The sequence below is a fragment of the Cyprinodon tularosa genome, unplaced genomic scaffold (assembly GCF_016077235.1).
Source record: "Cyprinodon tularosa strain WSP-4 unplaced genomic scaffold, ASM1607723v1 ctg95, whole genome shotgun sequence".
NCBI classification, from domain to species: domain Eukaryota; kingdom Metazoa; phylum Chordata; class Actinopteri; order Cyprinodontiformes; family Cyprinodontidae; genus Cyprinodon; species Cyprinodon tularosa.
The window spans coordinates 1,335,222-1,359,666 of record NW_024039729.1 but is presented as its reverse complement, the minus strand read 5'-3'; the positions used below and the strand labels follow the sequence as shown (position 1 = coordinate 1,359,666).

General features: G+C 37.8%; 1 protein-coding gene across 1 annotated transcript in view; it reads left to right on the top strand.

Moving 5' to 3' along the window:
• The window catches only part of col7a1 (collagen, type VII, alpha 1), a 110,795-nt gene that overhangs the window by 10,776 nt on the left and 75,574 nt on the right, over nt 1–24,445 (top strand). Inside the window, exons 3-36 of the mRNA XM_038275200.1 lie at nt 1,678–1,858; nt 1,947–2,103; nt 2,188–2,281; nt 2,383–2,541; nt 3,809–3,966; nt 4,306–4,435; nt 4,515–4,634; nt 5,404–5,559; nt 5,729–5,848; nt 5,930–6,079; nt 7,365–7,481; nt 9,314–9,460; nt 9,553–9,678; nt 9,773–9,919; nt 10,141–10,263; nt 11,074–11,340; nt 13,556–13,699; nt 13,812–13,940; nt 14,309–14,455; nt 14,546–14,683; nt 14,763–14,912; nt 15,019–15,155; nt 15,227–15,353; nt 15,456–15,599; nt 16,613–16,782; nt 21,188–21,229; nt 21,382–21,408; nt 21,630–21,674; nt 21,777–21,896; nt 21,988–22,059; nt 22,169–22,204; nt 22,275–22,328; nt 22,434–22,502; nt 22,704–22,817. Of these exons, the coding sequence (XP_038131128.1) occupies nt 1,678–1,858; nt 1,947–2,103; nt 2,188–2,281; nt 2,383–2,541; nt 3,809–3,966; nt 4,306–4,435; nt 4,515–4,634; nt 5,404–5,559; nt 5,729–5,848; nt 5,930–6,079; nt 7,365–7,481; nt 9,314–9,460; nt 9,553–9,678; nt 9,773–9,919; nt 10,141–10,263; nt 11,074–11,340; nt 13,556–13,699; nt 13,812–13,940; nt 14,309–14,455; nt 14,546–14,683; nt 14,763–14,912; nt 15,019–15,155; nt 15,227–15,353; nt 15,456–15,599; nt 16,613–16,782; nt 21,188–21,229; nt 21,382–21,408; nt 21,630–21,674; nt 21,777–21,896; nt 21,988–22,059; nt 22,169–22,204; nt 22,275–22,328; nt 22,434–22,502; nt 22,704–22,817 (4,217 nt within the window). The remainder of the gene's footprint in view (nt 1–1,677; nt 1,859–1,946; nt 2,104–2,187; nt 2,282–2,382; nt 2,542–3,808; nt 3,967–4,305; nt 4,436–4,514; nt 4,635–5,403; nt 5,560–5,728; nt 5,849–5,929; nt 6,080–7,364; nt 7,482–9,313; nt 9,461–9,552; nt 9,679–9,772; nt 9,920–10,140; nt 10,264–11,073; nt 11,341–13,555; nt 13,700–13,811; nt 13,941–14,308; nt 14,456–14,545; nt 14,684–14,762; nt 14,913–15,018; nt 15,156–15,226; nt 15,354–15,455; nt 15,600–16,612; nt 16,783–21,187; nt 21,230–21,381; nt 21,409–21,629; nt 21,675–21,776; nt 21,897–21,987; nt 22,060–22,168; nt 22,205–22,274; nt 22,329–22,433; nt 22,503–22,703; nt 22,818–24,445) is intronic.

Below are 24,445 nucleotides of genomic sequence, written 5' to 3'. Positions count from 1 at the left end.
TTAAGGATACAGAAGACCACATACAAACAAAACTAGAAACACTGATCCATAAATACGTTCTATGTTAGAAAAGATAGCAGTAAAATTAAGTAAAAAGTTAGACAGATGAGCTGTTTTTCATGTAAAGTGGTTGAAAGAGAGTGCATGCAGTTAGTCATAGTAAAAGCTGAGACCATATCGCCTCTGATGTACTCTGTTGGATTAAGATGTGGTCTGTTAATTAGAGATTGACTGACGCTTTTTTTTTTTTTTTTGTAAGGCTGATGCAGACACTGATTATTTTGACATCAGTGTAACCATTCCTCAACATGTGCTGCAAATATTTTTAGCCCGATTCTTGGGGCGTTTTCTTTCTCCATTTGCTTGATAGAAGCACATAATGTCATCAAATGTTACCTAGGTCTCAATTTAAACAAAAAAAAAACAAACAATAAAACTCTCAGTAACCGAAACAAAATATTAACAATATATAGCAAATGGAGGGAAGCAGCAAAGTGTGCAGTCTGCTGTAGTCCAAATCCGATGGAGGTATTGTTTCTCAGATAGTGGGAGCATGGTTAAGTATTAACAGAATTCATTCCAGTCATGTTTAACAAATCATTGATACAAGCACAAATTACAGAGGAAAATCTCACCATCAATTAGGCCCTTACGACCCAGCCATTTCAGGGGAGACCCACTGAAAAGGCAGAGAGCTCCTGCTCACTTTCCCTTTTTATCAAAATGTCAGTCAGCCTGTCTCCCTCCCAAGAACCCTACAGCATTAGCATATAAGGTGAAGCTGGAGCCGCTCTCTCCACCATATGTCAGCATAAGAATGTCCATTTTGACTGACCCACACAGAAGTGTCAACAGATATAGGAATGAACAGAGGTAATAGTTATTTAAAACATAAAATAAAATAAAAAGAAATTACTCTTCAACAAGTCAATGGGATCTCAAGGCAATGCTGCTGAATGCACTTATGAATTTTTGTTCTGTTATAGTGGTCGATACCGGTATAAGGAAAAAAAAAAAAAAAAAAAAACACGTAATAGGCTAAAAATATCGGGAAGCTGATGTTTGTATCTGTCACAGTATCCACTGATACTGTGAGGCTGGAGTACAGCATGCTCATCAACATGTTCAAGAAACCAGTTAGAGAAGATTTGAACTTTTTGATACAGTAGCTCCCCATTCCCCCTCACTTGTTCTGTGAATTACCGTGCTGCAAGTCGTCATCATCAGAAGATGTATAAAATATGGTCATAAATGATTAAATGAAGCCATAATTTATTACTTTTTTATTAATCAGGAGCTTGAATGAAATGTTTAAGCATGCACTCATATTTTGTTCGTCCTAAGGTCAAGCAAACATGCTTTTCTTAATCTAAAATTCAGTAGTAATAGCAGGCTCTGTAGCTAACAGTAATGGAGTGACAGGTTACATTTTACTTTATATTAGCTTAAAAATTCTTGACATTATAAAACAGTATTTCAAAGGGCCATGCAGCCTGCTGCAAAGACTCAAATAAAGTAACTGGAGCAAGCATTGCAGCTGAATCCCAAATTGCCAGGTATGTAATTGAAGATTTGTCAGATAAATACCTTACCCTCATGACTTAAAAAAATAGAAATGAGTTCCACTAAATGCTCATGAAGTTGTTTATAAGATGCTGATTGTACTTTACTTTGCAGGTAGGTGTAATAATCTGCAGGCAGCAGACATTGTGTTCCTGATCGATGGCTCTTCCAGTATTGGACGCGCAAACTTCATTCAGGTGAAAAACTTTATGGCTGATATTGTAAAGCCTTTTGCCAGTTCTGTCAGCGAGTCAGGGGTCCGGGTTGGAGCTGTACAATACAGTGATACATCAAGGTAATAGACAGCATTATTAAATGTTTTTTTTTTCTCCCCCCTACTTTAGCACCACATTTTTGTATTACTTATGCATCTCTTTCTTCAGGGTGGAGTTCAACTTTAATACACACCTAACAGGCACCGATGTTGTCAATGCCGTGCAAAATATAAATTATAAAGGTGGAAACACAAGGACTGGAGCTGGTCTAAAGTATGTGTCTGATAACTTCTTCAACCCTACCTCCACCCGAGATGTCCCAAAGGTATACCTTTCATGACATTTAATCTTTATTTACTGGCTGATACAAGGGACTAGTTGCTAACTCTACCTACCATAACCTTTTCAGGTCACCATTCTGATCACAGATGGGAAATCACAAGACCAAGTAGAGGAACCAGCTCAGAAGCTACGTAGTCAGGGAGTTAACATTTTTGCAGTTGGTATGTTTCTTATCTACAGCCTTTTGGCTTTACTATCAATAAGAAATGTAATGAATATTGTGCTGCTTTATTTTAACCTCTTAAAACTTTAAACATTTAAGGTATCAAGAGTGCAGACAGGAGTGAACTTGCTCAGGTTTCCTCAAAGCCCAGCAGTGATTTCACTACGTTTGTAGGAGACTTTAAGCTGCTGAATACTCTCCTTCCTCTTGTGAGCCCAAAAGTGTGCTCAGCTGCAGGGGGAGTGTATGCAAGTGATGGTATGTGTATGCTTAACATCATTATTTAGAAATCTATTTTTCACATTCTACAGCATCAACCGCTCAAACTTCATTGAATTTATTTTGATTTTATGACATTTAAGAACTCAATATTGTGCATTGTTGTTAATTGAAAGAAAACACATTTCTATCTTTTCAAAAAAAAAAATCCTAGAAAGTACATTGTTGCCCGTTTTACTCCATTGCATCTAAATTAAAAATATTACCAATTGTCTTTAGAGTTTACCATAGACAGAGTCCACTTTTGTACGATTAAACCTCAGTATGAATGCAAGTGTTTGAGCACACAGCCTCAGGAAAACCAAGTATAAATCATAATTTACATGCAAACTCAAATAAGAATGTCATGATAAAAGGTTTGGAATCTGTTAGCATAGTGCACTCCAGGGACTGAAAAAAGTTATTGTAAAAATAAAGGTGAAGAAAATATTTTAACGGTACCATTACTAAAAACCATGGAGAAAAAGATACAACATGAAGGAAGATACTTCAGGTTGTCCAGCTGAAGTCAGTACCTGAAAATATATAAGAAACTCTGGAAAGAAAATTACTGATACAAGGATACCGAAGATAACACTATTTGATGGTACATTAGTTGCAACTTGCAATAGTTACATATTTCCTCCCTCCTGTATTTGTATTGTGTGCATCCGGCACGCTCTGTGATCAATGTTATTTTAGGTGCTTTTACCTCGGTCAAGTTTGGGCATCTACTGCAGCAGGGAATGCAAAGTGTAAATGATTGACTCCTCAAATATTACAAAACGAATGTTGCTTTCCAAACAGACAGCTAGCTTATTGATAGAAGATTTATGATTTGAACTCCCCTGTCATGGGTGCATTCCTTGAAATCTGATCGATCTTTAGTTTTTTTTTTTTTTTTTAAGAGGAATAGGTACACAAAATCTGCTTCTGGATGTGAAATGCTATATATGCACACCAAATCACTGCATAGCAACAAAACCGAGCTGTAAGTTAACTGATGGTGACTAAATATGAATACATGCCACTCATAAATGATTTTTATTATAAACAATAAAAAAAATCCTTTTACTTCCTCTTTACATTTACTCCCTATCTGTGTTATTTGATATGTTTAGTATCACTAAAGAACTCATAGGTTTGTGGTTGAAACTTGAGAAAAAGTGAAGAGTTAATGGTAATAAATGCTTTTACAACACGGCATAAATACATGTTATTTTGGAAAGTACGTCACATTTATCTTCATGTCTCCCATTCCTGTCAGAGGCCTTTTCAGGTCCATCTGATCTTCAGTTCACTGGTCAAACAACTGATTCTCTCCGATTTCGATGGAGTCCTGCAGGGGGCCCTGTGAGCGGCTATGCCATCCAGTATGTGCCCCTCTCTGGTCTGGGTCAGCCAATTGTTGCAGAATTAAGACAGGTGATTCCAACTTCTCAAAGGTTTTGCTTTGTGACACGTGGAAATGAGAACCCCACATTTATCTGAGAACTGACTGAAAAGCTTAACTGTAATCTTGGAGGATAAAGTCAATCCTACTTTGAGAGAAATATGCATTCAGGCTTAGTATAAACATGTCTAATGGGTGTTCTCTTGATGTAGGCACAATAGAGATTAAAGCATGGCAGACTTAAATTTAAGGCTCTTGTCCGTTATTATAATCATGTAAAACTCCTTTAGTTCGTCTGTTTCTAGCAACATTCTGTGCAAAAATTCTCAGTGAGAGATTGGTACAAATCAGAGGTGTGTCTGTCTCTACAGGAAAGGGTCTCTGCCAGTCAGAGGTCGTACACTGCACGAGAGCTCAAGTCAGGAACAGATTACCTGGTGACTGTCATCGCCCAGTACCCCAACAGTGTTGGAGAGTCTGTTTCTGCAAAGCAGCGAACCAGTAAGAACTGACGGCAGACAAAACAGTGTTTAATTAACACTAATAAATCTTATCTTGTCATTTTCTTTTTCTCTCCCAGGATCATTACCAGGAGTCTCCAGCCTACGTTTGGTGCAGGCCGGGTTCTTCTCCCTCTCTATTGAATGGGATAAACCATCATCTTCGCTGCAAGGCTATAGGCTCACCTATGGGCCACGAGGTCAGGCGAACACATATTTCTGTCATTTATTTATTCTAAGGTTTTTTCCTCTAATCAACATCATCCTTTTAATGTTTCCTTTCCTGAGTGATCAAAGTGAAGGATTATAATGAAGTAGATGCAGTAGTCAAAAACTGTTAACTGGTTTGTAACAAGTTGGAACAGTGTCAAGAATGTGAAGGAGTTTGAGTAAAGCCTGATGAACACTGAAGTACCCCTAAGCACTGTCTTGGAGAGTGTTACTGCCTCAGCCATGACTTAATAAACTAAATATATTAATCTTCATAGGTGTGAAATAAGGTAAATTTAACCCGTTTCATAGACTGCAAGCAATTAGTAATGTAATGTTGAATTTCTGAAGGCAGGGTGTGTCAAGAGGGCTAGGTGATTACACTGTGATTCAGAGGGGTAAATTGCCCCCTGAGGGATGATATGGTTTCTCCCACTAAACATGTGGCAGGAGTCCCAGCCTCATTCCTTTGAGGAATCTCATGCTCATTTTCAGACAGGTAGATGCCTGATAGCAATTGTGGTGCTTTTCTTTAATATTTTTATGTTTTAGAATAGCCTTAAAATTAAGTTTCTCACCTCAAGCCCATTTCAAGTAGAATGAAAAAGCATGTATATTTAATGTGGACAAACATTCATATCATTTACAGCTAAGATTTAAATCTTACTGCAATGCTGGTTGACCCTTTGAGTATCTTTTGTGCAATAACTGCCCGTTTGCATGCCCACCATTCCTCTTTTTGCCCTGTGTATTCATCAGGACAACCAGCGGCTCAATTGTTGGAGCAGTCGCTGTCTGCAGATACCACCTCTATCACGTTGGAGTCTCTTCAGCCTGACACAGAGTATGTCATCAACCTTTACCCTCTGTTCTCCAGAAACGGTGCTTCCCCATCTGTCCTCAATGCTCGAACATGTAAGTTAATTCTGTCTGATACCTTTGAATCTATTGGGTGATCAGTTTGTTTTAGATAAACAGAACAGACTGAATAGAGTGTGATAAAGCCTGTATACTTCAATACAGAAAAAAGAAAATGTTTATATCTGTTCCCTTCTGTGTCTCCTTGCACTTTTGATTGCTTCAGTGGTCCTGGAGGCAGTGCAGCAGTTAACAGTTGATACTATGTCAGAAAGCAGTATTCGTGTGAACTGGAGACGAGTCACTGGTGCACGAGCATACCGTTTGGTATGGGGACCATTTACAGGTTGGGAATATATTTTCTTTTCAATGTGTCACCTTAAAATCTATGATTTCTAGGATGTTAATGTTGTGCTCTTCCTATAAGGTCGCACTGTGGAGACTGTGGAAGTGGCAGGTGACACTGAGCTCTATACTTTGTCTAGCCTGCAGCCTGATACAGAGTACATTGTCACCATTATCCCACTGTATGAGGGCAACACTGAGGGGCCCAGAGCTACAGCCAGATTCAAGATAGGTATGATTGAATTGTTCATTTCAAGTATCTCTTTGTGATGTTTTTTTACTATTAACCCATCTTTTATGTATCTTAATCTACCTATAATTTCTAACAGGCAGCAATTAAATGCAATACTTTATATAAGTTTGGACCTATGCTGTACACAGTATAAAGCAGTCATTTTAGTTACATTTCTTAAGGCAACAATAGTTTCAAGACTAGTGCTTGTTCCCTCTGCCTCCAAAAGGGTTTGGTTTTTGTGAAGTGTTGTTAATTTTAAAAGCACACAAAAAAAAAAAAAAAAAAAAATGAAATTCTACTAAAAATCATGCAATGCTGTAAAGGTGTAGATACATTTTTAAATGTGTTCTTTTGGGTTTTTGAAACAACTTAGGACTCACCTCTGTGCCTATCATTGTCTATTCTTTTAATGTTGAAGTTACCTTTTTATTTAGATTTGAGGTAACTGGGCAAGGCTTTTGGACAAGAAAAATACATTTTAATATCCAGAACATCTTTCTGTTTTAAGTATCTGTCTTAGAATATGCATTAAATGGTAAAGAATATTAAGAAAAAACACCAAAATTCCTCTTGGAAAGTTTTAATCCTAGTATAAATAGGACTTTAAATCCTAAAACTGTGGTTTCCTTTAAGTAATAGCCTTACATGTAATTCATCTTTACCTCAGTATTAGGTGCTTTAAGATGATCACAGTGGTTATAACCTCACATTGTAATTTTGCCTTAGCTTAATTATTGCCCTTTTGTCTGTGTGTGAGACAAGAGCCAACGTCCTTTACAGTCTTCATTTTTTTCAGAGAAACATTCACCAATTGGAAAAAAAAAACAAAACTCATTTTTGAGCATTATCATGTGTTTCACTGACATTCTGTAAACCATTAAGAATCCTCTTTGAAAAGGGGAATGCCCTCCCTTTTAACCGTCCAAACACAGAGACAGGAAATGAGGAGACAAAAAAGAAAACAGCAATCGTTGCGTCTGTTGGTCTCTCTTTTGAAAGCTGTACACATGTTTCTATTTAGGTCAGACAGAAACAGTCATAGCCTGGTCCTTTCATGTGTGATGCCCATATGGTCTTACAGAGTTACTGCAGGGCTGCTGAGCTACTGAGCAGATATATGTGGAGAAAGATTTTTAGCTTCCAAAAACCTCTAAAGTTTCTACTGTGTTTGGGTTTGTCATTTTTGTGGTGTTGCATTATAGTTTTATTTTTTATTTTTTGACTGGAAAAGATAAAAGAGAAAAAGTTATTACATTGTGTTTACCCATCATGCTCTTCTCAGAACGTCAAGAACAGCAGGTCCTCACAGCAGCAACCACAGGACCATCCTCAATCCGCCTAAACTGGAGAGTGATCCGGGCTGCTAGAGGCTATCGCCTGGAGTGGAGGGAGGGAGAAGGTCAGATGAGCATGCATCATGGTGGCTCAAATGCATCTTTCTCATCTGGGCTCTAAAAACATACCAACAAGCACACATTTTTCTAATACCATGTAGACACTGTTTTTAGATTTGATAAAAGGCAGGACATTCTTCCTCCTTAGCTCTTTTTGAAGTTTCTTTTTCAAACTTTCAAATCATTAAAATCTGTTATTTGTTAGCTATTATTAAATTTCAACCCGCAAAGCAACATTCCTACATTATGAGAGTCTTTCTAATCTTTACCGACTGTAAAATATTCTTCAGTTCTCTAAAGCTGGGCTTACACTGTGCCCTTTTCGGGGCACAGTGTAAGCCCATCGGAGAGAACTTTCCTATCGGCCCGACTTTCAGCCTGATCGTGTATCGTGTGGTGTACAGGGGGTAACGAGGGGCGATCAGCCTCTCACGACAACCTCCCGATCAGGAATCGTGATGTCTGGAGAAAATCAAACATGTTTGATCTTCAGTCGACCATTGTGGGCAAATCACTCAATGGGCATAGACAAACAAGGATTCTTCTTCTTCCTCTCAGAGAAAAACACAGAAGCATGGCAGGGGTGCTGGTGAAATGGAGTTCTTTCTGTTAAATTGACAGACCGTAGTAGCCACGTTTGCTCAGCCATATCTTTGTCCAAATACGTTTCGGCCTTTTTTTTTTAAGGCAGTCAGCACAAAATTGCCAAGTCAGCGTGTTTTACTCTAGTGAGCTTCATATTCTTCTTCTTCTGGTTTGGGTTCCGGATAGATGAGTCCCATTATTGCCATCTCTCTCCAGCGCTGAGTCCAATGTAGTTTTTAAATGTGCATGTGCAGTGTCGGGCAGCACCTGCATCGTGAGCTGTGAGCTCACACTGTACGAAGAAACCACAGGGTTTCGTCGTACAGTGTGAGCTGCAGCTGCGAGCAACGACTGAAAATATCGTACAGTGTATGTCCGGCTTAATACTACACTTACATATTTGCTGAATCTGAGTATGCAAAACATATCAATATGTACTATAGAATATATTTCCGTAACATGAAGTAATTTTATATCTCTTAAGAGAATTTTAAAGCTAAAAAGCATCTTTCTCTAAATTGGTACCTTTTTTCAAAGATTAAGGTTCAGATTTTGGTTTTGGTGGTTTTATTGTTACATTTTTAAATAAGCATTTACTTATACCTCTTTAACTTTATTACATTTTAATGCATAAAACTTTGTGTTATATAGAAATGAAAGGTTTAGTGATTTAAGATACCTGTTCTTGATAACTTTAATAGGTACTAATCTAAGGCCTTCCCCAGTATATTAGGTAAACTGCACTGCAAAAACTATCTAGAAATAAGTAAAAATTTCTTAAATTAAGTGTATTCACCCTTAATTTGAGTAGGTAAATGAGATAGTTTGCCAATGGAATGAGTAATTTTACTCTTAAAATAAGATAATTAGATAATATGCACTTGAAATAAGACAATGCAATGGTGTTTTCTTATTTTAAGTGTAAATTGTCTTGTTCCATTGGCAAAATATCTCTTTTACCTCCTGAATTCAAGAACAAATGCACTTATTTTAAGAAAAAATGACTTATCTAGATTCTGATTTTTTGCAGTGGTTCTAAAAGAGTTGGTTTACAGATCCTACACAGTTTTTACAATTCATGAGGGACGTAGTTCATTTCAGATATGACCGAAGAATGGTCGCATTGCCCCCCTGAAAAATAAATATTTTCAGTGAAAGCACATTTTCTAGCTGCAGCAAGCAGAAATGTTTTCATTTGAACTAGTGATGAGTATCAGGCCTTCTAATGTTGCAGCGTGGTTTGTTTCTGTAGGAAGTCCTATCCAGAGCCTGTCCTTTCCTCAAAGCTCCACCAACTATGAGCTAACAGGGCTCCAACCAAATACAGAGTACATATTCACGCTATACACGCTGTATGAGGGCCGTGAAGAGGCCACACCTGTGTCCACTGAAGACAGAGGTCAGTCAGCAGCTCGTGATTTATTTATGTCTAAGTTATGCATCATGTTGGTAGTAAACTATCTGTCATGAATTATTCCTGAAATATTGCAGAGAAGCAGCCAGTAGGAAGTGTGTCCAACCTGAGAGTGGTGGAGTCCCTTGGGAGCACAGTCCGCATTGGGTGGACGGGTGTGGCAGGGGCCACACAGTACCGGATTGTTATCTTGAACACTGAGGGTATATGACTATATTTTTATGGTTTCTGTTTTGTTTTGCTTTTTAATGAATTTAGAAATAATAGTAGCTTCTGCTTTTTCTCGCATCATCTTAGATGAAACAGAAACAATCCAGGTTATCCCTGGAAACCAGAGGATCCTCGACTTAAGCGATCTGACAGTGGGCGTTTCATACGGTGTTAGCGTCACCGCATTGGTAGGAGTTAATGAAGGAAAGACAGTTACTGTCTACATCAAACCAGGTGAGCCCAATGATTTATTAGAACATTCATGAAAGATTAGCTATGCTAAATGTCATGAAAGCTGTACAAAACGAAATTTCGTTTTTGTATATACTCTGTGTATACAAAATGTCAATAAAGGTTGCCTGAGTCTAAGTAATGTATTTGTTTTTCCAGCAGTATAGCTAGGATATATAACATGTTCAATGTTAAATAATGTACTAAACTTCTGTTTATTGCAGAGCCAGCTGCAGGGAGAGTGACCAATCTCAGAATAACAAATGTAAACAGTCGGAGAATCCGCATTGTCTGGCAAGGTGTTACTGGTGCAACAGGTTATAGAGTTACCTGGAGACAAGGCAACAGTAAGTGGATTACAGTGGATTACAAACCCATTTGAAGATGTCTTTTAATTTATGAGGCAATAATCATTTTAAAACCTTTTCTATCTTTAATGCAACATCTAACAAAAAATGTGATGATAAAATATAAAAAAAGAACATTTGCTAATATCAGTTTAAGTCAATTTACACAAATTGTATGTTGTGATGTCTTATGGTTGACTTTTATCTTCTGGTCTTGTTTTGTACAAGTTTTCAGCCTTCCTTTACTGTGATACTTGTGCACCCATCTGACTAGCCCTTTCCAACCACTTAAATTACCTCCTTTAAGTCTTTATTTATTATTTTTAGTTGAATGTCTTTCATTCACTGTGTTGCTGAAAATTAAAAACCTCATCACCTCATCCCACTTTCATCTTTAGTTTTCCCTGGAAATACTTGAAGGTTTTAGGATTAAATCCAAATGCTCTAAAGAACTGGTCATGTTTTTACCCTTCACAAAAACACACAGTTCCATCAGAGGAAAAGTAGCCCCAGAGTATGACAACACCTCCACCCTGTTTCACTGTGGGAATGGTAATTTACATTGTTGCCAAACACCTCTGCCCCCTTGATGAAAATCTTCCTACAATAAGGTCTTCCTTCCCTCTTCCTTGGTTTATAACTAAAGTTTTAAATGAGCATTTGAGATAGGGATCAAGTGAGGAGATTGGTCAGATTTACAGTTTTTGGGTTATTTGAAGGCCATTAAACATGCATAACTTTAACCATGTTAAATATTTGAATTCATAATATTAAAGTATATATTTCTTAATTCTTTATTCTACTGTGCAGATGCAGAACAATCTCGTCTTCTGGGATCGGAGCCTACCCTTTTCACTATTGATGGCCTGCAACCAGATGAGGCTCTTGTAATTGGTGTCGCCCCTATTGTTAATCAACGTGTTGGTGAAGCCGTCACTCTGTCTGCAAGAACAAATCCCTCTAGTGGAGCATTGTCTGGGCTTCGCATTACTGAAATCTCATCACAGAGTATACGAATTGCATGGTCACCCTTTTCTCGGGCTACTGGATATAAGATCACTTGGAGCCGTGAAGATGGTAAGGAATTTTTTGCCATAGATATGGTTACAATCAAGGGTAAATTATGGTGTCTCTGAAGACCAAATCACATCAGCAAACCTTAAAAAACAACTACAAATTAAAAGAAAGCAACCACAAATTTAAAACCACCACAGCATATTCAAAATTACAATGACATAAACTTGAATGAAATACAACTAAAAAACTCAACAATGTATTTAGAATCACAATAACATATTCAGCTTTTTTAATTGTACTTTTTTCAATGTATGTCCTGATTGAAACTATTCCTGGATAGCTAGGTTTGGAGGACTGATAACATTCATTTTTTGAAGAACAATTGGAACAGGTAGGTCTGATTTTTCCTACTGGTACCTACCTCTTCGGTAGGTTCATGTCATTGTGTTTCTGAAAATGTGAGTCTGAGCATGTTGCATTTTATTATTGGTATCCATTTCAAGATAAAGTAATCATGTTCATAAGTATGTTGTTTTGGTTTTGAATATTTTGTTGATTTTTTTCTTTTATTTATTGTCGTGTTTGAAGATCTGTTGATGTGGTTTCCACCTCAGGGCCACAATAGTATATACATTCAGTTACATAACATTCAACATTCTGACACATTAAATCAAGTTTTATTGATTTTACTTGTATTCTATGTTACAGATTAAAACAAAGTTACACACATTTTTTTATTTTTATATATATATATTTTTTTACAAGTAATCAAAATTGCGACCGCTGACCACTTTTGCACATCCAGAGACTGAATTTCTTCTCTCCCACCTAAGAAATATCTCAAACTCAGCCAGATTAAGTATAGAGCTTTAATAAACATCAGTTTTTTTATTTTTTACAAGATTATAATTTGCATTTAGGTTTAAATGGTTACTTGACCATTCTAACACAAACACATCCTTCGATCCAAACGTCCACTGTAAATCTGCTTATAGGCTAAAGGTTTCTTTCCTGTTGGAAGGTCAACCTCTGCCCACTTCTTAATACTTTCAGAGCTTCCAACAGGTTTTCTACCAGGGTTCTACCCTAAACCGTTCCATCTATCTTTCAATGAATATGATTTCCCTCGTTGTCTATGACAAAAAAAGACTAAAAAAAATAAAAAGATATTCTCTATGCATCTTGTTACACCATGTGACACTGAGGCGACTTGAGGGCACTGCAGTATTAGTTTGTTAGCAACACATACCAATGTAAATTTACACTTTGTTCATCTCCTGCTTGGCTGCTTCCCTCACTCAAAAACTATCTCAATCATTTTAGGCCAGGGGTCTTCAGTATTTACAATGAAAAATAGCATGTTTTCTCCTCTGCTACTAAAGAGAATATGTCAACAAGGTCCCTGTCACCCTCACAATCTGCTTGACCCCAGAGGAAAACTTACCTTTTAAGCTTTCAGAATACTTACAATATGAATTTAGTTTCATTTGATGGTGACATTATTAATGAAAAATTTTGATAGTGCTGTAAAACAAAATAACTAACATACAATATATATGTTTGATAAAAACAATCCATATATGTGGAGGGAAAAAAAACATATTTACAACATTTTAAACCTTTTTAAATGTTTTTATTTCATCGTTACTGTTAGTGCCATTCTCTTATGGCAAATCTATCTGCATAATAAAAGCTTTAAATTTATCATTTAGGCCCTAAAGAGCCTCAACTAAAAAGTAACAGGCTCACACTGTCGGAGGACAAGCTAGTCTTTATGTTTGCATTTGTGCTGTTTCCTTTCTATTCCCACAACATGCAAAGTAATAATCTATAGAGCTGTGTGAGATATTTAAAGCTTGGTTATTTTTATATAACCTAAATCACTTTAAGTTTCTCCACAAACCGCTGAGACCTTTACAGAACACCCGTAGAAATGCTGAGGTATAAATTACTCACAGGCTGACTCAATTTACTGATTAGTTGACCTCTGAAGGCAATTCGTTGCCCTCTATTTGATTTATGGGGTGAGCGAGTAGGGGTCCAATTATACAATCCTTTTATGGCTTTTGTCAATAATTAAATTTTTTAGAAGATATAGACTTTTCATTTTGCACTACCTGATATTAGTCCATCACATAAAAATCCAATAAAATACATTGAGGTTTGTGTTTCTAATGTTGCCAAATGATGGAGGAATATAAACACTTTTGCAAGCCAATGCATGTGAGTTTAAGGGTATCAGTTAATGCTAAACAATGTATATCTCTCCATACAGGAACTGAAACAACACGAACCATAGGTGCAGATGTCTCTTCCTACATCATAGATGGACTTCGGCCTAACTCAGCGTACACTGTACAGGTTTCTACTCTTGTTGGCTCTCGGGAAGGAAATCCAGCTATTCTCAGGGTTAGAACAGGTGTGTGGTTGAATTTCTCCATTGTTCCTGCTTTCAGGAATGTTTCTGATGCAGCTGGAAAAAAGCCTTAAAATATTGAAAGTATAAAATGTTTTGGTTCCAATTCACTCAGAATCAGAATCGTTGGTGGGAACAGTAACATCGCTTCAAGTACAGGAACCCCGAGGGGAAGTGGTCCGAGTTTCCTGGGTTGGGGTCCAGGGAGCAACAGCCTACCGCGTCACTTGGAGGAGAATTGATGGTAGTTTTTTTTTTGCACAGTTCTTGGAAAAAAACTGTTCATCTTTCTGTTCCATAATGCAGCTATGCTACCACCTGCCCGATTGATCTGCTGGAGAAACTGCTGATTCTGAGCCACTTGTAGCAATAGGCCTGATCCGACTGCCAACCTGTCCTGTTTGGATTAAACACTTTAACTTAACCGTTGTAAAAATGTTTGAATTGTTTTGTTTTCACATAAAGATTCTTTGAGCTTATTACTTCCACATCAACATTCTTTAGAATGAAACTGTATTGTTTTTTTGTTGGAAGAAAGATTTACACTTTCCTATTAAAGCCACTTTTTCCCTTAACAAACTGCTTGTTTGATCATGACTCTCTGCTGCATAGATGGGGTAGAACAAAGCCAGCTGGTGAGTAGAGATGTGACATCTCTGGATTTGGACCAACTTGATCCCGGCGTTCAGTATGAGGTTCAGGTAGTCGCTTTAGTAGAAAACAGAGAAGGTGCGCCTGTTTCTGTCAGAGTCACCACACGTGAGTCTAATTTTTCAGTGTTAGACACATCTAATGAGGAAACAGGATAGCATGGGGACTTATGACCTTGTGTGTCCTCCATTTGTACAGCTGGTTATGTCACCCCACCTTCGCCACTACCAAACACCACTTTACGAGCCACAGAGGTTACTCAGGATTCCCTGCGGCTGAGCTGGGCTCTCCTTCCTGGTGCCACAGGATACATTCTTCGATGGAAAGAGGAGACAGGTGACAAAAGGAACATTTGCTTTAATGTTTGTTTCACAACCAAATTTGTTTGATGATTTTATGTATCTATATGTATCAGATGTGGGTAGGGGACTGTCTGTCACGCTGCCTGCATTGTCCAGCTCGTACCTGGTGACCGGGCTGCGTTTGGGCCGCAGATACAGATTCACCATCCAGCCTACTTTTGTAGGCGGAGTTTCAGCCGAGACTTTTGTTGATGAACGCACAGGTAATACACTGTCTTTCTTGTCTTCACTGTCTTTCCATTCTTAATTTTAATTATTGGCTCTGACCAGGTAGCATTTGTTAATTGTTGTGAAACGCTTTCCCTCCAGTGTGTCTGGGCGGACGTCTTGATGTGGTGTTTCTGGTGCCTGCATCCACTGATCGGGCTGACCTGGCTAGACCGCTGAGGGACCTTGTTACCAGTGCGGCAGGGTCACTTGCTGCTATTGGGCCTCAAGACTCTCAGGTGCATTTGGTGAAATCCCAAGCAAAGAAAAAAATGGTTGGTTGAAACACTAATTGATTTTCTGGTTATAGGTAGGGGTGGTTGTATACAGTTTTAGACCCAAAAGCTGGTTCCTGCTCAGTCGTCATTCCAGATCTGACACACTGCTCCAAGAGATCCAGTCAACACCCTTTGATGAAAGCCCAGGGAACAACATAGGTCTGTGTTTAAAACAAAAGTATTTTATAGAATAATCCAATAAACACTTGGTTTAGTGTGGCTATATGCAGTTGTGACTTTAGCTGTATTACTCTGTATTAGGTGAGGCGGTGAGGTTCACCCGGCAATACATGCTGACCCCCACAGCTGGAAGGAGGCCCAGGGTGCCTGGAGCAATCGTGATCATTGCTGACAGAAAATCTGTGGACAACCTGACCCTTGCAGTCAGCAGCCTAAGAGATGCAGGTGTGAGGCACTGAAGCTGTGATTGTATGCTGAATGAGTCACTGAAGTTAAGATGTATGCTGGTGAAGGTTCATCCAGGTCATAGTCATTCCATAGTCATTTTTTGGCCATAGTAATTTTTGGAAGTTAAGATGTAGTAGAGTGGTGGCCTAGTGGTTAGGACACAGAGCTTGGAATCCTGAGGTTCTGAGTCTGAGCCCAACTTCCACAAACTGCCACTCTGGGTCTCTGAGCAAGACCCTTAACCCCCCTATTGCTCCCGACAATGGCAGCCCTCTGCCCTCCAAGGAGATGGGTTAAATGCAGATGTAAATTTCTGAAATGTGAGATCAGTAAAATTTAATTATTTATTATGTTTTATTACTGCTCTGTCTAACCATTTGGAAAGTTGAGCCCCTGTCATAAATGCCTTTTTTAGTTAATCTTTAGTTGTGTCCTTTATAATGCATTAAATGTTAAGGGAAAACATGTGGTAAAAAGAAAAATTGTTAAGAGCAAAAACTAAAGGTCAGTAATGAAGATATTTCTATAGATTTAGGTCTTGCAAGTATTGATGTCTCTTAAACCTTTGGACATTTTCTCACATTACATAAAAAAACTGCTTTGTATTCCATTTTGAATTTTAAAAGAGAAAATAATATATAATTATAAAAGGAATGGAAATTATTCTTTGTATTTACAAGTAAAAATCTTAAAAGTGTGGCATGCACTTGCATTCCTCCACTTAACTCTGATATCCTTATTAAACACCAGCAGGCCTTGGCATGTTTTTTGTTTTATTTTTTCATTCCCAAATGATTCAGGTAGATTATCTATTTTGAGTTGTGTAAGAATTTACCAATGCTTAGACTTTCCTATTAATGTGTTCATGATGCATAATTTCCTGAAAACCAATTTAGAGTGTCTCTGATTTCATATCTAAACAAAGTTAGTGTGAAATATTTTTGCTTCATCCTTTGTTGGAGAATTCTTTCTCTGAATTTGAATCATTTATATATCTTTGTGCATGTAAGGCGTGACGGTGCTAGCAGTGGGTATAGACCAAGCTGATAGAGAGGAACTGAGGCTGGCTGTGACGGATCGAAACCCACAGAACATTCTGTACGCTAGTACGGCAGAACGTCTGAACACACTACATGCTGATTTGGCTGACTTGCTTTGTGGGATCGCCAGAATTCCTGAGGTGAGAGATAATCTAGAAAAAAAAATATATATAACTGCATGTTATTAGTCAGTGTGTTTACAGGTCATACTGTTTTTGCAAAGAAGCAACTGCATATTCTCAACTTATTCCCATTTGTGTATGTCTAATCAACCATTGTAACTGCATTTTACTAAGTATTAAAAAAGATTTTGCGAAAAACAAATATTTTAATGCTCAATGAAAAAAAAAACACACAAGGAGGGATAACTCTTATGCTCAAGTGGAGAAGAATCCAATTATTGTTATTAGGGTTGAAACAATTGGAATAATCATGATTAATCATGATTTAATTATTAATCATGATTAGAATAATCGTCAACTAATTTAGTAATCGATTAAACTTTAGCCGGAGTATAGAGACTCTAAAATAAGCCTTGTGCTGACAGAGGGACCCACTTAGAGCATTTATTATATCATAAACATTTTGCATTTAAGATAAAAAACTTTAATGTCTGTCAATATGCTCTATCCAGAACTCCTCAAATGGAAAAAGTTAAGTTTAAGCTTGTTTCATTTCGTAAAAAATCTTCTTTAAATAACCTTTGGCTATCCGATTTTTAATCAATTAATCAAAAAACCTAATCGATAGATTAATCGATTTCAAAATAACTGTTAGTTGCAGGTCTAACTGTAATGGTGTGATGCAGGGAAATGCATCAATTGGATATGTGTCTGTCTGTTGTAACGTAGAAGCCTCTTTTGGCTGTCACGTTTTCTTTAGAAAAGATCCAAGTGGTTGTTTCTTGCTCTCATCTATGGTTTTGTGAAACACAGAATTTCTTGAAATCCTGGGTACAAAAGGCTCTTTTGTTCTGTACATCGAAGGACTCTGGTGAGAAACATTGATGGCAGGGGTCGGTAACCCAAACTACTCAAAGAGCCATATTGGACCAAAAAAAAACAAAAATAAATCTCTCTGGAACTGCAAAAATGTAAAATTCTTATATATGCCTCGTATGGCAACACGGGTTCTAAGTGTACTATCCCACTATAGAAAAGGATTATGTTGGCTTAAATATATAATAATCATTCAGGATTAAATGTTTATCCTGGAGCCAATGTCACATAGCAGCATGTGGTGAGGGAGGACCACTGAACACTCGCCATGCGCTGCTTTACCACCCTTCACTGCGCGGTGATAAAAGTTTTGTTGCATCGATGAAATTATAGAAACACAATAAAGTAATTTTTCTATGGTGGGCATATTTCTGTTGGGAGGAATTGATTGAGTTATGAGGAAGCAAGCAGGAACTGACATCCTCTGAAATCCCACATCCTCTGTCACCAGCGTTCCTTGGTTTGATTTATATTTTTTGGATTTGGGGAAAAATAGAAGAAAGTTTACATACCTGTATCAGAGCGCTACCTGTTTGATCTGTGGACGGTTTTCCAACCTTGCAACAAAACTAGCAACAGTAGTGGAGTTTGGAGATGCAATCCACTTCTTAAATCTATCTTTGCACTCCTCTAATTTACCCAGAAGTTCTGCAATCACACTTTTTCTCTCCCTCCCAGCTTGGTGGTCGACTGCATATTCAGCATTCTTTCCCTGGAAATGCCTTTCCAAATTTTTCTTTTTATTTTTTGACAACCTCTGATTGCAAAGCAAAAATGCAGACAATCCTTCCGCATTGATAATGAAAGCTAATGATTCGCTCCATTCTTTAAATGCTCTCTTTACATCAGCTATCTTCCTTTTTTTCCCTTTGGGATGCATGGTCCGAGACACACCTGCAGCTTTGTTTGCCTGGCACTGCGCCATGCCGTGCTGGTGGCAAGTTATGACCACTGATCTCTATGGGTATGGCTAAAAATTATTGTTTAAATTTATTTATTATAGAAATGTTTACAGCATTGGAAAACATAATTATTTTTTGTTCGACCTCCTGCACACCATATAAAAAATTAAATAAAAATAAAAATCGACTTTCAGGGAGCCGCGAGGGGGATGTAAAGAGCTCCGGAGCCGTGGGTTGTCGACCCCTGATTAATGGTAGATAACATAAAATCATGGGTGTATCCTGCCTTACTGGGGAGTAGTGGCCTAGTGGTTAGGGCATAGAGCTTGGAATCCTGAGTTTCTGAGTTTGAGCCCCACTCCCACAGACTGCCACTCTGGGTCCCTGAGCAAAGACCCGTAACCTCACACTGCTCCCTGGGCACCCCACCATGGCAGCCCCCTGCTCCCTAAGGGGATGGGTTAAATGCAGAGGTAAACTTCTCCAATGTGAGATCAATACAGTTCAATTATTTATTATTGTATCAATGGTTCAAACTGGTGGCGATCCTTAAATACCACAGAGGGTGTTTTCAGCTCTCTGAAAGCCCCTGTTACCATACTGTGCATTGTTTTACCTGAATGCTGTTGATGACCATGTCAATCCCTTTATGGCCACAGTGTGCCCATCTCCTTGTGGCTACAACCAGCAGAATAATGTTTAATCTAGAAAGTGCAAATTATCTCACGAGGTACTTTAACAGGACCTGACTTCCCCGATCATTTTTTCATTGACCAAGATCTTTTAGGAATTTCAATTACACCTTTTATCTTTAAATCTTTTTGAGCAAGTTGTGCATGCGTTTATTTAAGTCGTCTGGATTCGAGCATTAGCCACAAAGCACTTTCTCTTTGCAGTTAGTCCAGAACGCTGTGGCACAACTTTTAACGGGCACCAAAAAACGTGAACACATTGCGTCTTTGCACTGGCTCCTTGTTAAGTTTAGAATAGATTCTTACTTAGACTTAGACAACTTTTATTGTAATTTTCTATACATAGAGTGTATACAAAACTAAAAGAAATTTTATTTAGTACAGCTTTCCAGACAGTAAATGAACATTTCAATTCCATAAGTTGCAGCAATGATCAAATGTAAACAGTGTAGGAGAAAAGAAAAAAAGAAAAGAAAAAACATGGTGCAAAAAAACGTATTGATATGGATCGATGGTTCAGGATAAATGCCTACTTTGTAGCGTTCTAATTGGTGTATTTTGTCTGGAGCTGTAGCAAACCACTGCTTTAAGGCACAGCCATCTTCCACTTTAAAATATTATTGTTCGTTTTTGAGGCCTTGAATCGACTGTGACCTCAGTACATCGTTACACCTCATCCAAATTGACCATCCCCTGTTCACTTTGAGGTCTGAGGGCAAGCTCCAGCTTGTGACTCCTAGGACAATAGGAAAACCGGAGGGGAAAGAGCATTCTCTGTTTTTGGCCCTAAGCTGTGGAATTCACGGCCCTTCAATATACGTATGGCCCCCACCGTGGAGTCTTTTAAACCTCATCTTAGACTAACTTTTATTCTCTGACTTTTAGCATTGTGTAAGTTGTGTGGTCCCCTGTGGCAATGGCGTTAATATCGGTAAGCAGAGGCTGCAGTTGCTTACGGGTCCCCGACCTCTTAGGGGCCAGTCACTGACACCTGCTAGGCTCCTTCCCAATTCTGGACTAGGACGTCTGATTGCAGACATAATGGTGCAAAAAATTCCTCTTAAAACTAACCTGATTTTACGATTACTCGCCAGACCTTATTTATACCCCAAGATATGCCAGATTTCAACATGATGGTGAGCCCTTTAAACACGACACTAATAGCAAAGCAGACAGTGGTACTTTTAATTACTATGTTAATAACAGTGTATAGTTCATTAGTCGGCTGGTAAAAAATACACTCATATAATATGTTTCAAACCACAATAAAGATCTTAAAAGAACGATGTATTTCAATATTTTATTTTTTACATTAGACTTGGAATTATGGGTAATCCAGAGTGTTGTACTTCATATGGGGGCCACCCAGATAATGTTGCTTACGGGCCTATTGTTGTGTTGTTACGCCATTGCCCTGTGGTTTTGTATTTATTTTATTGTATTTATTGTTTTAAACAGTTTTATTTATATTTATTGTTTTATACTTGAGCAGCACTTTGGAAATTTTTTTTGTTTAAATGTACTATATGAATAAAGTGGATTTGATTGCTAAATCTTTGGGATAAAGAGTTAAGGCAGCTCTTAAGGCAAAAATTATCCAAACTCTTGTATCTATGGTTATCTTTTATAGTGGGGCATTAGAGGAGCCTAGTAACAACTTTGTATTTCACACAGCAGGCTTAAAAGTCTCACTAGGATTTTCCAGGAGAAACGCCTGGAAGTGGCGTGCATAGTCGCTGGCTGCAACGCATGGGCGGAGCTCATAGCTCAGGCTTTCCGCTAGGCCCGGTCCAAACCCAGAACCTTCTCTCTCAGCTGCTATGCTTTAGAGGAACTAGTTATTTTGGAGATGATTAGTTTTCTTTAAGATTTCTGTGTTTCCTTCTCAGATCTTGACCTTTTGCAATCTAAAGGCATTTCATTCCACCTAACAGTTTCCTTTGATTTGCTCAGGTGATTCCTGGTCCAGAGCAGTGTACTGTACAGTGTCCTCAGGTAAGTTATTTTTACACCATCCTATATTATAATCCAGAATGTCAATTTACCACAGTCCTTGAAACCATGTTAACCAAGGCACACATTCAAAACCTCCTGGATCTGCTGCTGCCTTCTCCTGAATATGAATTTTTTTAAACTATGTCTTTTAGGGTGAAAAGGGAGATCGTGGTCAGAAGGTAAAGTAGTGGATTACTTTTTCATAACCTCACTTTTAAGGTGAAACTATTTTAGTTCTTAACATTTGATCGAAATGTTGAAAATTATGTCAGAAAGTCATGTTTCTGCTGACATCCAGTAGGTTTAAAATGCATTTACAATTTTTTTTTTGACATAGTTGTCAGAAATGCTGCAATCAGTAAGATTTTGCATGCTTCTTTATTTTTGCTTTGTGCCTAAGGGTGAAAGAGGCAGAGACGGTACAGATGGACGCAAGGGTGAGCCTGTGAGTCAGATAAATCCCTATTTTGACAAGTGTGGTAAAACATGATACATAATATTAAGTAATACTATTAATACAAATGTTTTCCCTAATGACATGATGGAGGGCCGTGATGGTTTGCCTGGGAGGGAGGGTCCCAGGGGACCAGAAGGTCGACCAGGAACACCAGGAAGACCTATCCCTATTAACCCTTCCCAGGTTATCAAAGGGGAAAAGGGGGAGAGAGTAAGTCCAGCTAAGTTCATGCCAGCATTGTAAAAACCTGTCAATATAGAATAAGATATTTTTTATATACTTAATCCTCTTTATCTTTTAGGGTTTTCCTGGAGTGGATGGAAATCCAGGATTACCAGGAAGACCAGGGGCTGCTGGAAATGCAGGTGTTCCAGTAAGTGAGCGAGCAGAACCTGTTTACTGTTTTCTTTTTCTTTATTATTTTATTTTAATAATAAGAAAATGACATAACACAACAAACAAAAATCCATGTAATCCCTTAGGGTTCACAAGGTCTTCCTGGAGTCAGAGGAAGTACAGTAAGTATCCATCTGAGTTTAGAAAACTATCACCTGTATCCTGCTTTACATTGTATCTGTTCTTTATTAGGGTGAACCAGGAGGACAAGGCGCACCTGGGCCAAAGGGGGATAAAGGTGAAAGGGTAAGCTAAAACTCTTTGTCAAATCATATAAGTAGTTTTGGTTCAAAAGTGGCTGAGAGCACCGAAGTAAAAGTTGGATGTGTCTTTGCTCTGATAATATTGCAGGGGGAACCTGGTTCAGTTGTATCCAGTTTGCCAGGCAGGAAAGGAGAACCAGGCGTCCCAGGAATACCAGTAAGAGTGTAAAGTCACCTAATTTAGAGACAAAAGAAAGGGAAACTTAGATTTTCCATATTTTGTATAGTGTGTAAGTTTCCATAGTTAAAACACCCATCATTTCATAGGTAATGTTTTCTCTTTCTCTAAAGAGTTGTAAAAATGGTATTAAGCTCTCCTTAAGAAATCCAATGTAGTATTTCTGCATCATATATAAAGGGTACCCCAGGGCGACCCGGCATAGAAGGAGCCAAAGGAGCCCCTAGAGTTCCAGGTACACGAGGTCAGGATGGTCGGCCAGGAATTCCTGGAACACCAGGACTTTCCATTAAGGTTTGGCTCCTCCATCTCTTTTCCCAAATTACATAATAATAATAATAATAATAATACATTTTATTTGTATTGCACTTTACATTTCAAAAAAATCTCAAAGTGCTAAAAAAAATCTCAAAGTTTATAATGAATGAATTAGATATCATTGGCTGGTTTAGAGATAGATACTTGATGAGATAAAAAAAGATCTTTTCAAAGCACACTGCTGCACTGTTTTGTAACAAGAGTGTATATATGTAATACAAATATAATACTATTTGTTTTCTTTACAAAACAAAACCTCTAAAGGGTTGGGTTTGCATTTGTATCCAGCCCTTGTTTTCTCTGTTACGCCTACAACATTTAAAAACCTGTCTGAACTTGGACTGATGTTCTTTCAGATGAGCATACCCGGTCAGACCAGCATACCCATAGTCAATACCAGTTTATCCCTTTAGTTTTTCCCTTTGATTTTGTATGAAAAATTAACTTTAAACTACTTCAACGGGCGTGTATCCCTTAAGTCGTGTACAAAAAAACAATTTAATTACTTACTTTTTGGTGTTTTTGGAAACGTATGGTGATCCACCTTAAATAGTTTTTTTTTTTTCGTACATGACCAAAGGAATACAAGCCCGTAGAGGTAGTGTAAAGTCTATTTTTTGTACAAAACTAAAGGGATAAACGCTCATTTGATGTTTTGCACATGCGTATTGACTATGGGTATGTTGGTCTGACGAGGTATGCTCATTTGACAGAACACCATGTTATTAAAAAAAAAACAATGCTATAATCCATACTGTTTCATTTAAGCTCTGAATGCTTTTATTGTAACTGTTATCCCCCTGAAAGGTAAACCTCTGCCCTGTATTTGTAATTCTTCAGGCCTCTCATAGATTTTCTCCTAGAATTGCCTTCTAATCAACTCCATTCATCTTCCAGTTAACTTTGATCTGTGCTCCTTGTTCTTACAATCAATAAAAGTACTCTCAATTGGATTTACTAATCTTGGACTTACTGGTTTCCCAATAAAGTGAAAAAGGCTGAATACAGATACAATCTCACAATGCAAGAATGATCTCTTTGTTTAGCCTTGTCACATAAAGTCGATATAAAATGCACTGAAATCCAACTGCAACATATTAAAATCCATACAAAGTTTTAGGGATGTGAATACTATTTAAACATAAACACTACTACTTTATCCTGTCTGCAGCATAGCATCAGTATACATACTTGCAAACTGTGCATGCAGCAAAGTTGCAGAAAACAAATACAAAAAACAGTATAAAGAACGACTTCGAATTGTCATAATTTAGTTCATCTGACTATATTATCTCCACTAACCTTCAGATTCTCTGTTGGCTCATTGAACTCACCTCAGTAGATCTCTGCATCTTGTGAGATACTGACAAAGAAAAAGTACTATTAGGCAATTATTAGTTCTTTATCTGTTTGAAGTTTTGTGATATATATTATATATATATTAGTAAGAGTTATATATAACTCATATCCATGCCATTTCCCGTCTGTAAAAATAAAATGTTAATTCATCTTATTGTGATACATGTCCACACATAAATTGAAGTACAGAATCAGTTAACTCTTGATCAGTTGTATCAAAAATGATCCAACAATAAGAATATTAA